The following is a 15006-nucleotide window of genomic DNA, read 5'->3' as shown; positions in this document are numbered from 1 at the left end:
TTCCACAGTGGAGAGGTGATGGAGGCCGCTGGTTTTCTGTTTTTGTTCCTTTAAAATTGTGGCGAAATACACGTAACATAGAATTTACCATCTTAACCATTTTTAAGTGCACACTTAAGTACATGGTGTTCTGCCACCAATCTCCAGAACTCTTTTCATCTCACGAAGCTGACATTCTGTCCCCATTAAATGCTAACTCCCCGTCCCCCTCCCCCAGCCCCTGGCAACCCCCGTGATACTCTCTATGAATTCGGTCACTCTAGCTCTACGTGGAATTTGTCTTTTTGTAACTGGCTTTTCTCATGTAGCATGCTGTCCTCAAGGTTCACCACGTTGTAGCAGGTGTCAGACTCTCCTTCCTTTTAAAGGCTGAATAATGTCCTTTATTTGTTTATCTGTTCATCCGTTGTTGGGTGGATACTTGACTTGTTTCCACTTTGTGGCTGTTATAAAGGATGTTGGGTTCTGATGGAAGACCAGGGTGGTTTGGGTGGGTGTCTGGGTGAGACTGCCCCACCCTTACCTTTTGCTCTGATCAGGGTCCTCAGGCTGAGGCCTTCCCGGCTCTACAGAGACAGGGACTACTGAGGACACCTTCTGTTCCAGGGACTCCGAGAGGCTCACGTCCAGGCAGCCTGCTTCAGGGCCTGAGTGCCGTGCAGACAGCGGTGGGTGGCATGCATTCCACGTGGGTGCAGAATTCAGCGTCACCCTGGAGTCTCCAAAGCCGGCAGGCAGAGCCCTTGGAACACTGCTGCAAAAGGGTGGGGCGAGAGAATGGTCACATCCCAGGTCTCAGGTGAGCCCCTAGGACGGGCGGCCAAGTGAGGGTCCTTGGCTTCCTGCAGGAAAGAATTCAAGATGGAACCATAGTAAAGTGACAGCACGTATATTTAGAGAGATACACCTTTCACAGGTATACAGAATGCTGACTAGCTCAGGAAGTGAGAGGGCCTCGGGGTGTGAGGTGGTTAGTTTTTATGGGCTGGGTAATTTTATATGCTAATGAGTGGGAGGGCCATTCTAACTATCTTGGAGGAGGGGTGGAGATTTCCACCCATTGGGGCACCGCCCACTTTTTGGCCTTTTATGGTCGGCCTCGGATCTGTTACAGCGCCAGCAGGCGTGTCATGAACATGCTAATATATTACAATGAGTGTATAATGAGGCTCGAGGTCTGCGGGAAGTCAAATCTTGGTCCTAACCAGTTTTTGTCCTAAGCTGGAGGGCCGTGCCATTCTTTGACCGGTTTTGCCCTGCCCCACTCCCTCCTGTCCCATTATCCTTCCTGCCTTCGCCCAGCGGCATTGCAGATGTAGTGATGCTAAGGGGACAAGCTACTTCTTGGGCAGGGGACTGCGATGAAGCAGTGAGGGCCAGAGGAAGGTAGCAGCAGGTTCCACAAGGCATCCGGAGCACACAGGTTCTCCATGCCGTGTTAGGCACCTCCGAAGACCCCCAGGCACGACGGAGAATCTGCCCGCCTGGGCAGGAGAAAAGGCCAGTGTCATTTGGGTCCATATCACTCTGTCTGGACTTTCCTCCTGGCAAAGACCGAAGACTGCGTCCTGTGCTCTGGGCAGCCTGTGAGCTGCGTCTGTTTGTGTGGTTGCCGGCCGGTCTCGTGGGAAGAGGAGTTACCTTGTTTTATCACTAGATGGCATCCATCCAACGGGTGGGGACAGCGTGTGTCGTCCCCCAATCCATCCCTTCAGAAAAAGGATGTTTTTGAGAAAAAGTTCAGAGAGGTTAGATAGAATGTTCTTATCAAACAGGCCCTATCTTTGCCAGCAGGCGACTTGGAAGATACTCTGTAAAGTGCGTTTCAGACCAGCTTTCCAGCCCCACACAGGATCAGAGCCATCACGGGGGCACTCTTCTTCCTCTTGGTCACTTCGTCCCTGTCTCTGCTGTCCCAGAGAGATGACCACGTGGATTCCAGAGGTCACATCACTATGTGAGTCCATCCGGGGGGAGGGGTCTGTGTTCACGATGAGTGTTTGACTCCTGATGTTTAGAGTCTTGCCATAGGGTTTTTTTGTTTGTTTGTTTTTAAGATTTCCAAGGATTTCCATTGAGTGATGCTCACCTGTTTTTTTTTAAATAGAAGTTTATTTATTTATTTATTTATTATTGGCTGCGTTGGGTCTTTGTTGCTGCACACGGGTTTTCTCTAGTTGCATCGGGCGGGGGCTACTCTTCATTGCACTGTGTGGGCTTCTCATTGCAGGGGCTTCTCTTGTTGTGGAGCACGGGCTCTAGGCGTGCAGGCTTCAGTAGTTACAGCACGCAGGCTCAGTAGTTGTGGCACATGGGCTTAGTTGCTCCGCAGCTTATGGGATCTTCCCGGACCAGAGATTGAACTTCTGTCCCCTGCATTGGCAGGCGGATTCTTAACCATTGCGCCACCAGGGAAGTCCCTGCGCACTTGTTTTTCCCCAACTGTTCAGAATTCATTCGCTTGAGTAAGTTAACCAGGATGAGCTCTTCTGGTTTACCTTAGGGGGGATAAAAAAACTAAATGGAAACATGGTCTTCCTGTCTCTTGCTGACCTGCGTTTCATTCAATCAGGACATCTTCTGCCGGTCCTCCAGTTCAGGAGGCTAGAAAGACTTGAAAGGGGCTTCCAGGAGCTTGACAGGGAGGGGTGGGAGAGAAGGGCCAAACAGAGCCTCTCAGAGACACAGTGCTGAGCCTACCAGAGAAAAGGAACTCACCAACTAGGTGAGGTCAGATACGGCATCTTACCAAGTAACTGTGGTCAGGGAACTAGTCAGAAAACCTGGGTATCTTGGCTCTGTCGTTTACTTGCTGTGTGGTCTTGGGCAAGCCACCTAACCTCTCTGAACCTCTATGTTGCAGCTGTCAAGTGGAGAAATAATCATACCCTCACAGGGTCATTGTGAGGATGAATGATATAGGATGTTGGGCGAAAAGATTTTATACCTGTCAGGTGTGGTGAGAAAGGACACACACGTCAGTTGGCAATAATGGGGTTCTGACAAAGGACCTGCCAGATGGGCTGACCCTGTGACCTCTGCTCACAGCGAATGGGGGCAGTCCAGAGGCGTGCACATTTCTGACTTTTCAGCATGTTGTTTGGCTGTTGTGTAGCAGGAACTCGAGGTACTGAGTGGGGTTTTGCTTCAGGCCTCGGGTCAGGAGCTGCTTTCTCCTGGGCTGGGCAGCTGTCTTTCTGGAAGTCTTGGCGTAAACAGGACCCAGAGGAGACCCTGCCTTTGTGGCTGGGCTCAGCCAAACCTGGAAAAACTTAGAGCCTTAGTAAGGAAGGTCCCCCCTCACGAAGCTGCCCACCTCAGACCTGGCCGGAGGTCCATCCTTCCCACCACTGGTCCTCAGCAGCTGGAACCCAAGTCGGTCCCACCCTGGTCCTGTGCAGAGACTGGGGTTTTGGGGGTGGAACCCACTGACCGCCTTGTCTTTTCTCCTGGGCGGCCTCTGCCCAGGAAGTCCCAGGAGCACAGCCGACTTGGGGGAGGTCTGGGAAAAATCTCCCTGCCTTTGGGGGGGCCGGGGCGGGGGATGAGTCGTCGCTGATGAGAAACTGTGGAGATTCGGTAGATGGCTCTAGACTGGGGCAGACGCTCTCGGGGCGGCGTGCAGAGGGTTTGTGCAAACATTTTCTCGCTGTAGGAAGAGGAATGCAAGCGGAGGCCGCCTGTGGTACATCTTGGACCGCGCGGGCAATGTGCCGGCACTTGTGACCGCACAGCGAGGAAGATGAGGCCGGAACTGAGTCGGGCAGGGCCTGGGAGGAGGAGAGTGGGGCCCCTGCCTGGAGCCCATGTGCTGCCCACGGGCGTCCCTGCTGCCTGGGGGGCCAGGTCTTTCCCCTTCCCCAGGAAGCGGGCTTTCTGGACCCCTGCGAGGCCCTTCCTGGCCCTGCTGCTTCTGGTTTCCATCAAGCAAGTAAGAGCCGTTTGTATTATTATTGTTATTGCTATTATTATCAGTTGTATGTATTTTCTGATTATAGAAGCACTTCAGGCCTCTTGCAGGCAATTTGGTAAATGTAAAACAGTATTAAGACAGTAACGATCATTCAGAGGTAATCACTGTTTGTATTTTGACATATGTTCCTCAATCCTTCTTCTAGGCATTTTTTCTACACAGCCGGAATTCGGATATGGAAAACATTTTGTATCCTGGTCTCCTCTTATTACCTCACATTATAAGCATTTTCACATGTCAGAGTGAAATCTGCAAGCAGCATTTAAAATGCCTTGCATGTTTCCTCCCGTCTGCTTTCATCATTCTTTCAGGTTTGAGGCTTTGAATTGAATGGGTTCTCCTGTGAACCCCATTTTACAGATGAGAAAACTGAATCTCAAGGAGGTTGAACGTTTCTGTATGTCAGAAAATGTAGCTCTGTGGCATGATGTTTCAGGTCTTCGGGGAGGTATCATAAGCTATGTGACTATCTGCTTTAGTTGGATTCTTGGTAGCTTGTTGTTTTTCTTATCCCAGGAGACGAGACCTTTGCCCCTTCCCTTTTCAAGGTTCCTTTTTTATATGCGGCCATGATGTGAAGGAACGTCAGTTCCATTCACCTGAGTAAGGAAGTATCTTGAGAAATGCTTCTCTTCTTCCTTTGGTCCAGGGGCAGCGTTAGTCTCTGTTTGCAGCTCGGAAATCTGAATGCCTCCTGCCCCCACAGAGGGAGGACTGCGGTGCCAGCTGTCATAAGTGTTTACCTTATCAGACGTTCTTTGGTACTGGTCCCGAGCCAGACAGGCAGAAAACCCCTACCAAATTCTCTGTATCCACGTCCTCCCAGGGGCTGGCTTCAAACCCTCACAGATGGTAGAGGTGAGCCCAGCCCTTGACTTCATGGGATTCTTGCCATGGTGGCCGCCTCTCGGTGAGTGATCAGAACATTTCTGAGGGCAGGTGGCCTGGCCTGCCTCCAGCCCTGGGACTTAGTGGTGGGGCCGTTGCTGGGAGAGTTGACACAGATGTCTCACCCTTGCTTCCATTCTCTATCTCATATTCAAGTGGAGTATATTCAACTAACTGTCTGGTTTTTTCACCTCCTATCTACAACCATGGGTCAATTGTCTATTAGGTGCCAAGCTCTGCTGCAGCCCTTGACATTTTATCATAATTATCTTGCCTAAATCCCATAATGAGCCTCTGAGAAGGTGATTATTACTGGACCCATTTTACAGATGGGGAAATTAAGATTCACAGGAGTTACATGATCACTTGCGATGGAATAGCCTGTGAGCAGTGGAGCCATCGTGCCTGCCCCCAGGGTATTTGCAGTCCTGTGTTCTTTCTTCCCCAGCCTTCCTTGGAAGCTGTCGACACACAAATATTTCTAGGTGACAAGAGCGGAACCTGCAGTGCCTCAGGCCAGCTTGTGACTCTGACCGAGCCACACCTTGGTATTTTCATAATCGATAATGTGCCTGTGAGCAGTGTCCCCTCCCCGCCTCTGCCACTCCGTCTGTTTTCAGAACCTCTTCCCTCTGTCTGTCCTGCAGTGTGTGTATATAATTCTGAAGACCCTTCTCTTGGTTACCCGGCTCAAAACCCATCTCCTTTCTCCAGATGTTTATGCTACGAGGCTTCGCGTAGATTTCCATGATGAGTTTTGCTCATAGACGCTGGCCCTGCTGGAGATAAATGACCATGGCATGTTGTTTGGCAGGAAGTCTTCATAAAATTCACTTAATGAGAAATTCTCAGGGATAGTTTAGTTTCTAAATTCAAGCTGGGAAATGGCTCTGTCTCCTCACTTCTCCTTCCCGTCTCCACAACTCAGTTAAGTTAATTAGCAGTTGCTTTGGCATCAAAAAAATATAAACTCTCTAAGGCTCTTTAAGAAGTGAATGTGTGGCTCTTGCATACTTTGCTGATGAGAGTGTAAAAAGGTGCATATTTTTAAATAAAAAAATTTCTTTTGGCTAGGATGGATCGTTTGGCAGTACATTGTCAAAACCTTTTAAGAATGCATAGTCTGTGACCCAGAAATTCCAATTCAAAGCATTTTTCCTAAGAAAACAAAGATGTGCTCAAATGTTTAGCTGAAAATATTTCCGTTACAGCATCATTTATATTAGCGAACATCTAAAACAATGTAGATGTTCAATGCCAGAGAATTAAAAAAATAAATTATATCACATTCATCCATAGAAAATTATGGAGCTCTTAAAATGGTGTTTTAGAAGTGTAGTTCTTGCAATGGAAATATAGTCACAATACATCTTCTGGTAGAAAAAGAGGCTATAAGACAGTATTATTTCCATTGGGGTTAAAAACAAAAAGGAAAGGAAGAAGAAAGAAAAAAGATGTATGTGAGGGCAGAGAGAAGAGTCTGGAAGGAGATGGTTTTTTCTGAGTCAAGAGATTAAGATTCCATCTTCTCCCCTTTTTGCTTGTCTGTTCACATTTATTTGCAGTGAAGTTTATTTGTATTCGGTAACAAAGAATAATAGAAGTTTTATTTAAAGCAAGTCAACAGCGGCTTTTTTCCCCTTTTCTTTAATCCCTTCTGAGCCAAGTGAGTCTTTGGTGCTGGTTGCCCATGCAGTGGAAAAAGGAATTGAGATCAAGCTGGACTTTTCCAGTTAGAAAACATCTACTCATCGTTACTTTATTTGGATTTGGCTGTGATTGAACTTGGACTTGCCTCTTGTGTTTTTCATGTTGTTAGGACAAGTACCTGGGAAGGCAGTCTGAGTTTGTCCAGCTCTTCTAGACTGACCAAATTCAGTGCTTCTTAGGTTTTTTTTTTTTTTAATTTATTTAATTTATTTATTTTCTTGGCTGTGTTGGGTCTTTTTTGCTGTGCGCGGGCTTTCTTTTTAGTTGTGGTAAGTGGGGGCTACTCTTTGTTGTGGTGCGCGGGCTCCTCATTGCTGTGGCTTCTCTTGTTGCGGAGCACGGGCTCTAGGCATGTGGTCTTCAGTAGTTGCAGCACATGGGCTCAATAGTTGTGGCTCACGCGCTTAGTTGCTCTGTGGCATGTGGGGTCTTCCTGGAGCAGGGGTAGAACCCATGTCCCCTGCATTGGCAGGTGGGTTTTCAACCACTGCGCCACCTAGGAAGCCCCATGTGCTTCTTAGGTTTTATTTTTTTCTTTTGACCGTGGCCATCAGTCATGGCAAAGAGCAGGGGGACAGGAGAATGTTAGTTCAAGGACAGCTCACATACATTGATTTTATTGTCTCTTCCTCTGCCAGGTCCTGGTGGATATAAACAGCACTTTATCCAAGAAAGGGTCTTACTTTGGTGACTTGGAGGATTCCGGAAGCTGATGATTTAGTTATCAGCATCTCTGCTGAATCTGTAAAGATAATTTGGTGAATTATGCTCCCATTAGGATGTGTATTTCTTTAAACGATGTGTTGCTAATGTCCCATCGTGCCTCTTGGGCCGTGGCTGAGAGAGAGATCATTAATGGGGATTTAAAACTCACTGGAAACTGAAAGCAAGGGATTAATGCCAATTATTTCACCATCATTATCATCATGATAACTGCTTATTGGCTAATTCCACGGTTCCCAAAATGTGTGTTAAGGTGCCCCAGGGCACTGCTGTGAACTCGCAGGGGTGCTGATAGATGCTTTCATTTTTTGAGGGAAGCAGTGATACATTCTTATTATTCCATGCCTTTGGTTGATGTCGCGTCTTTGCAAAGCTGGGCTTCTTTGCAGTTGCTGTGACAAAAATCAAGCACTGCACAAAAATCAGCATGAAACAGGAGCACAGGTGGTCACAGCCAATCTGATTCTTAGGTTTGAAATGCTGTACAATCCCCAGCAGGCACTAAGTTAGTTTGGACCTACCTCCTTAATTAGTGGAACTTTAGCGATTTCTTCTGGCCTGGGGATGCTGTGGAAAAATTATCGAATCACAAAAGGCACCGAGAACTGAGAAAGTGTGGAAACCTCTTGTGCAATGATGGCCATACTAGCTTTTCTTCAGAAAGTTGGCTGTGTGATTCTCTGGCAAATCTGCAAAGGAACTACTCACAGACCCCAATGTGAAGGCCATGGGATTGGGCGAGGGGTGGAGGGGGCATGGTGGACAGAGGAGGGAGGGGGTAGGTTGGACTAATTACTCAGGAGGTGAAAACTGGCCACCTGTGGGGCACATAGATGGTGTTTGTTTGTTTGTTTAAGCTCTTTATTGGAGTTTAATTGCTTGTTTTGTTCTCTGTGTGGGTGTGGGTATGTGTGTTTGAATGCTTTTTGGTGGAATATCTCCCCAATTTACAATAGCCCCGCAACCTGTCCCACCTCATTCTTTCAGGTTACCTACCTGGCCCAGAAAAGCACTGTTTGTTACTCCTATGAGAGGAGACAAAACCAGAAAGCCAACCGATTAGCTGGGTGATCTTCGCGTGTTCATCCCCTCCCAGGTTCATCCCCGCGCCCCACCCCCCCATCTCCTCTCCTCATCTCTGAGCCTCTGTTTCTTTAGCTGGAAGATGAGGGAGAAAGAGGCCAGAAGCCCCTGTGCTGGGGGCTGGTGTTCAGAGATGAAGGGTTAGCGCTGCCCTCCAGGAACGTACCGGGTAGTGAGGGAGATGAATGTGTGACCCACCGATGACAGTACCACGCGATGGGTCATGTGTGGGGCCACGGGGCACCCAGGAGGGTTTCTAGCTCCAGGCTTCAGTGAGAGAGGTGGCCAAGTGGGACCAGTGGCCATGAGCTTAAGTTGAGCCTTGACACATGAACTGGGAGTGAGTCGGGGAAGCGAGTGTGGAAGGGAGGTACCGACGGGAAAGGCAAAGATTCCAAGTCATGGGAGAGCAGGGCCGGGCTTGAGAGATTTGGGACGGGGGCGGCTCAGAAGTTCAGTCTTGAGTTGATAGGTCCCGAGGGGAAGACTGTAGGCGGGGGAGCCCTGTGCTCATGTCTGCCCTGGGGGCCAGTCCCCCCAGAACAGCGTGGAGTGGGCACAGGGCACCAGTCCGAAGGTGGAGGAAATGGGCCAGCTTGGAGAGGAGAGATACACAGGAGGACAGACTCTAATGTGTAGGTGGATGTGGGAGTGGGAGTGGGGGACAGCTCCTGACTTCTGCTTTGTGTCTTCGAGGACGATGGTGCCAGAACTGAGCCATTAGAGGAGGGGCCTCTTTGGAAGCAGAGGATGACAGGATGAGACTGTCACTTGACTTAGGCCAGCTGATTACATAATCGCCTCATCTTTAGCAGATGCTAAGCCCTTTAGGGCAGAGACTGTGTCTTGCGCATCTTTGTATCCCCTTAATTCCTTCCTAATGGAAAGCCTGGCACGCAGTAAGTCCTCAATTAAAATGAGTAAATTGAAGAAGAGAGAGTCCCTTTTAAAACCAAAACAAATACACACAGTTAGAAGTTGTTAGACAACCCAATTATCTGGAAAGCCCCCCAGATGTGTGCTGTATATCTAAGGTTCTATGGGATGTTGGAAAGAAGAAAGATCCTGAAACTTCCATACAGTAGTAGAGCATCTGTGACCCAATGTCTTCAACTCTGGACCCACAGACACCTGGGCGGAACAGTGCAGGCCCTGCGATTGTTCTGGCCCTTCTCTTTGAGATCCACAGAGTCTTAGAGGCATGCAACTGTTCTGGTTGGTTGAGAAACGTCAGGATGGGCACATTGCATCTTGAAATGTTAACCTCATTGAAGATTTTGAAAAAAATCTTTCACATTTGTTTCAGACCAAATATAATTAGATTATGGAGTGAATGTAAACTCTGTATGTATCTTTTTTTTAAAGAACTTTTATTGAGATATAATTGACATACAATAAACTGCATATATTTAAAGTGTACAATTTGATTTTTTTTCTTATTAGTAATGTATAAATGGCAATCCCAATCTCCCAATTCATACCCCACCCCACACTCGCTTTCCCCGCTTGGTGTCTATATGTTTGTTCTCTACATCTGTGTCTGTGTTTCTGCCTTGCAAACAGGTTGATCTGTACCATTTTTCTAGATTCCACATATATGTGTTACTATACGATATTTGTTTTTCTCTTTCTGACTTACTTCACTCTGTATGACAGTCTCTATGTCCATCCATGTCTCTAGAAATGTCCCAATTTTGTTTCTTTTAACGACTGAGTAATATTCCATTGTATATATGTACCACATCTTCTTTATCCTTTCATCTGTTGATGGACATTTAGGTTGCTTCCATGACCTGGCTATTGTAAATAGTGCTGCAATGAACATTGGGGTGCATGTGTGTATGTATCTTTAAGATAGGACATACGATGCCAAAGAAATTGTTTCGTGGTGCAGGCCATTATGGGCTCTTCAGTATGAAGATTTGAGAATCAGTATGAAGATTTGAGAATCAGTATGAAGATTTGAGAATCATGGTGTAAGGTGATAGCAAGGCCATCTCTGTACTTGTTGCTAACTGGGGGTCATCATGGTTTTTTCTGCTCAGGTTACAGGATCTCTTCTTGAGGAGACAACTCGGAAGTGGGCTCAGTACAAAGAGAAGTGTGTGAGAGACTTACTCAAGGAAACTTCTGGTAAGTACATGTATCAGTTATCTATGGCTGTGTAACAAATAACCTCAAATCTTCATGGCTTAAAGCAGTAATAAAGATTTATTGTCTCTCACAGTTTCTGTGGGTCAGGAATTCAGACAGAGCATATTGGGGATGGCGTGTGTCTGCTCTACAATGTCTGGAGTTTAGTTGGAAGACTCAAAGGCTGGGGGTTGGAATCACCTGAAGTCTGGTTCATGCCCATGTCTGCTGGTTGATGCTTGGAGTTGAGCTGGGGCTGTTGGCTAGAACACTTCCATGTGGCCTCTCCATATGGCCTGGGCTTCCTCACAGCATGGTGGCCCAGAGGCCCTGTTGCCTTTTGTGACCTAGCCTTGGAAGTCACTTCTGCTGTGTTCAATCGGGTCAGACAGTTAGAAAGGCTACCCACCTCCACTATAAAAGAGCATACAAGATGGGATATATGTGTGTGGCCATCTTTGATTAAAGCCATCTGTCACAGCACACTGACCACCTAATCACATGACATCAGCCACTGTCGTAGATTAACCCAGGAATCTATTGTGTGTTGTGGGGTGTGTGTCCTTCAGTCTCCCACAGGTGCTAACATTTATCTAGGTCTACATTAGGTTTAGAGTGTTCTAGCAAATATGTTAATTGTTTGGTCAGCCCATGGCCTCTGCTGCCCCACATGCTGAATGTCTGGGTGCATCCAGATTCTTTTTTTTTTTTTTTAATAAAAGGAATAAGGAGGCTTGGCCTACTGCCTCTGAGACTGGGGACTGGGGATGAAAGTTGCCACCTCCTCGTTCTCCTGGCTTCTCTCAGGTCATTTCATTCAGGGACCCAGAGGTTGACAGGACACTGTGAACTCTCTCTGCCTTTTCCTGACCTGAAGGCAATCCCAGGCTCCAAGCCTTGCCCTCCTCACTGGAAATAGTCCTTCAGCCGGGCAGGTGGCCACCAAGGTTTGATTCGTTACAGGAATCACTCCCACCTTGAGGAATGTTGCTCTCCAAGGTCAAAGTAGGGCAGGTCCTCTTTACTGTGAGCCACGCTTTGGGCAGCTCAGCCGCGTGAGTGCACGCAGACTGGGTGCTGACATGGCAGCCAGGTCCACGGGTGCTCCAAGCCAGCCCAGAACCCAGCAGATCTACGCTGGCAGGGTCCCGACACCAGCAACCTGGCTCTTCGCCCCGAGTGGCCCCCGAGTTCTAGCCTGATAGGGAGCCGATGGTGGGAAACGATGCTTGGTACCCAGGAGTGAGGAGCTTACAATATGGATGTTTAAGGTCCAGCCTGAAACTCCTTCACTTGACTCTGGGGACCCATGAGGCTGGGACTTGTGTTTGTAGCATCTCTTTGCCAAGCGCCAGGGTGTAAATCATCCCGTGAGTTTGAGATGCCCAAGTATTTCATAATAATCTTTGGATTAGTCTTCAAACAGTGAAATCTGACCAGGTAGTGCTTTCGTCAGGTATGCGTGACCAAGCACCTCAACCCTGCAAATCCCTTTATGTCCATTGATCATTTTGCACATTTCATAGTAAGGGTATTCCAGGGTCTTACTGGTGAAGGTTTGACAATTATTTAGTTAATTATGGGACAGAAGACGCTGGCTGAACCTCCAAGTGTCCTCCTGACCCTGAGTTTCTGCGAGAGTTCAGCTCATGTAAAGTAAACTGAAATCGTTGTGACGTGCACATTGACATAAAAGACTGGACCACTGCCAGGGGTCAAGTTGGGCAGACAGAGCCACACTGTGGGGCTGCATGAAGCATTCCTGTCCTCCCCACGTGGTTCCTCATCCTTGACCTGTCTGGAGAGTGGGACGCCCTTGCTGGTTCCTATGCAGGCTACACCAGCTTCCGATGCCAGGGAGGTGGGCTCTGGGTGCCATCCGTTTATTTCGCCCTCTTCTCTCTGCAGGCACAGTGTGTAACGGAACCTTTGATCAGTATGTGTGCTGGCCTCATTCGCCTCCAGGAAATGTCTCTGTTCCCTGCCCTTCATACTTACCTTGGTGGCGTGAAGGTAATAAGACTTATTTTTACCAATTTCTAACATTTCCTTTAAGGCTGGTCTCTCCTGGGTAGACCAGTCAGGAGGCGGAGAGGAGAGGGCTGCAACCAGGTTCTTTTCTCCAGCCCTCTTCTCCCACGAAAGGTGTCCTTCTAAGCTGTCAGTAACGCATCTTCCTTTTTCTCTCTGCCTTTTCTCTTGTCTTCCTGCAAGTCTTCTGTGCCTGGAGGTTCTGTTTATATCATAGTCCTTTTTTCTTTGAAGAGTTGAGAGTCCAGGTCTGGCTACTGCTGACTTTGCTGCAGTGAGAGTAAGAATTATCACTGTCATGGAGAGGAGAAAGAGATGAGGGGAAGCACTGGGATGCTCACATCCACGCAGTTTTTGGCTTCTCAGATGGAAAGGAAAACCGTCAAAACTACCCTTGCAATAGCGTTGGGAGGAGGTGCTATCAGATTGGTGCTTTCAGTCCCATGGAATGTGGATGGGGAGTTTGAACCCTTAGCTTGCCCTGAAGTGACCATCATTTAGGACCCGTCCCCCCCTGCCCCAGCAGCGCAGCCTCTTGGCTGTTTTATTCTGGACGGATGGAGAGAGAAGCAATTCAAACCTAAGAACAGGCCCCTATTCTCAAGAACATCAGTGGTTACAAAGTTCCAGGCCAAACACAGTGAGAGTGGGTTTCAGAGAAGGCAAGATGGTGATACTTTGCATTTAATTTCAGCCCAAGAAATCAGTGCATCAGTTAAAATTTGATTTCAAGGTTTCGATGCCTCGCGTGCAAAGAGAGTGTTGAAGGAAGATGCATTTCTGAGTGGGAGCTGTGGTGACATAGTCTGTGGAACTGTCATCTGGGGAAATCCAGCTGGAATCAGCCTGGGAGGCCTGAGCATGTGAGGCTGAAGGGAAGATATTAGAGAGTTTGCTGGACCAGAGGGGTCATTTCAGCGGGGAGCAAAGAGCCCTGGACGTGGAGTCAGGAGCCCTGAGGGAGGACCCTGTTCCTCCACTCTATACTCGGAGACTTTGGGAAAGTTCCCAGAGCCCTCTGAGCTGTGGTTTCTTTGTAAAGTGAAGGGAATAACAGCTGACTCGTAAGGGCATTTTGAGGAACGAATGGGAAGGTGTGCGCTGAGCCCACCACACAGTAGGTGCTTCCTAAGTGGGAGCTGAGGCTGAGCCCCACCGAGGTCAGACCCCTTGGATTCCTTCAGGGCTTTAAGGACCCGAATGTCTGCGACTCCTCAAGGACACGTGGAACAGATCAGTACCGCCCAGCTCTACCGTCTGCCTGTTCCTTCCCAAGAGCTAAAAACACAGGTCAATTCCACTTTCAGAGAAAAAGTGATAAAAAATCCAAACTTACAGAGAAGTTGAGTTAAAGCCCTTTTTAAAAAAAATTGGAGGTTCTGGGCTTCTTTTTTTTTTTTAAATTAATTTATTTTTTGGCTTCATCAGGTCTTTGTTGCTGCACGCAGGCTTTCTCTAGTTGCGGCAAGTGGGGTCTGCTCTTCATTGCGGTGCTAGGACTTCTCATTAAGGTGGCTTCTCTTGTTGCGGAGCACGGGCTCCAGGTGTGGGTGTGTGGGCTTCAGTCGTTGCAGCACTCGGGTTCAGTAGTTGTGGCTCATGGGCTTAGTTGCTCCGTGGCATGTGAGATCTTCCTGGACCAGGGCTCGAATCCATGTCCCCTACATTGGTAGGTGGATTCTTAACCACTGCGCCACCAGGGAAGTCCCTGGGTTCTGGGCTTCTGAAATGTATTCAAGGGAGTGTGAGTCCCAAAACGTAGGAAGTTACTCTTCCCTGCGACATTGCATGCATCAAATCTTTAGGGTCCAAATGGGTGCCTGCTGTCAAAGGAGACCGTGGCGCTAGTGGAGGGATTTGGAGAAGAAAGGATGGAGCAGAGTTCTTGTGGATGAGATTAGAGGAAGGAGCCTTAGAATGTGAGAAGGGAGAGAATATACTGGCACGGAAGACTAACCATGAGGCTGGGGCCTGATCGCGAAGCAAACTGTGCTTTATGCTATGGGCTTTAAACCCCCCTGTGCTGAGAAAGGTTATGTGGAGCCCCTGAAGGTGTTACCGCGCGAGAAGGACATCGTAAGGTTTGTAGTTTGGGGAGATGACGCTGTTAGCCTGCGGCTGATGGACTGAGAGAGGGAGGGGGATCGGAGGGGCGAGTTTGGAAGCTGCTGTAGTGGTCCAGAAAAAGAGAGGATGGGGATGTGGATTCAGGCAGAGGCAAGAGGTTGGGAAGAAGAGGAAACAGTAAAGAAAGATATTAGCAGTAGAACAGTGAAGACTTGTTATCAGAAGCAGGAACTGCAGGACAGAGAGGGGTAGGGCCCTGCCCAAGGCCACAGAGCCGGCTTGGTCCAGCGCCCTCCCTTCCTCATGGCACGGCCATTTGGGCGTCAGGAAGCCCTAGGTCTGCGTCTCCCAGCTGGGCTGCACCTTGGAGGGCTGTCCCATCTCTGAGTCACCAGGGA

At 48.4% G+C, this 15006-nt stretch overlaps 1 protein-coding gene across 1 annotated transcript in view; it reads left to right on the top strand.

Moving 5' to 3' along the window:
- Positions 1 to 3742: 3742 nt before the first annotated feature.
- Positions 3743 to 15006, top strand: part of GLP2R (glucagon like peptide 2 receptor) — a 56860-nt gene continuing 45596 nt past the window's right edge. Inside the window, exons 1-3 of the mRNA XM_057716355.1 lie at positions 3743 to 3931; positions 10423 to 10510; positions 12419 to 12523. Of these exons, the coding sequence (XP_057572338.1) occupies positions 3743 to 3931; positions 10423 to 10510; positions 12419 to 12523 (382 nt within the window). The remainder of the gene's footprint in view (positions 3932 to 10422; positions 10511 to 12418; positions 12524 to 15006) is intronic.

This window comes from Hippopotamus amphibius, chromosome 17, assembly GCF_030028045.1.
Source record: "Hippopotamus amphibius kiboko isolate mHipAmp2 chromosome 17, mHipAmp2.hap2, whole genome shotgun sequence".
NCBI lineage: Eukaryota > Metazoa > Chordata > Mammalia > Artiodactyla > Hippopotamidae > Hippopotamus > Hippopotamus amphibius.
Note: the sequence above shows the minus strand (reverse complement) of the source record. Positions and strands in the feature narration are given on the sequence as shown.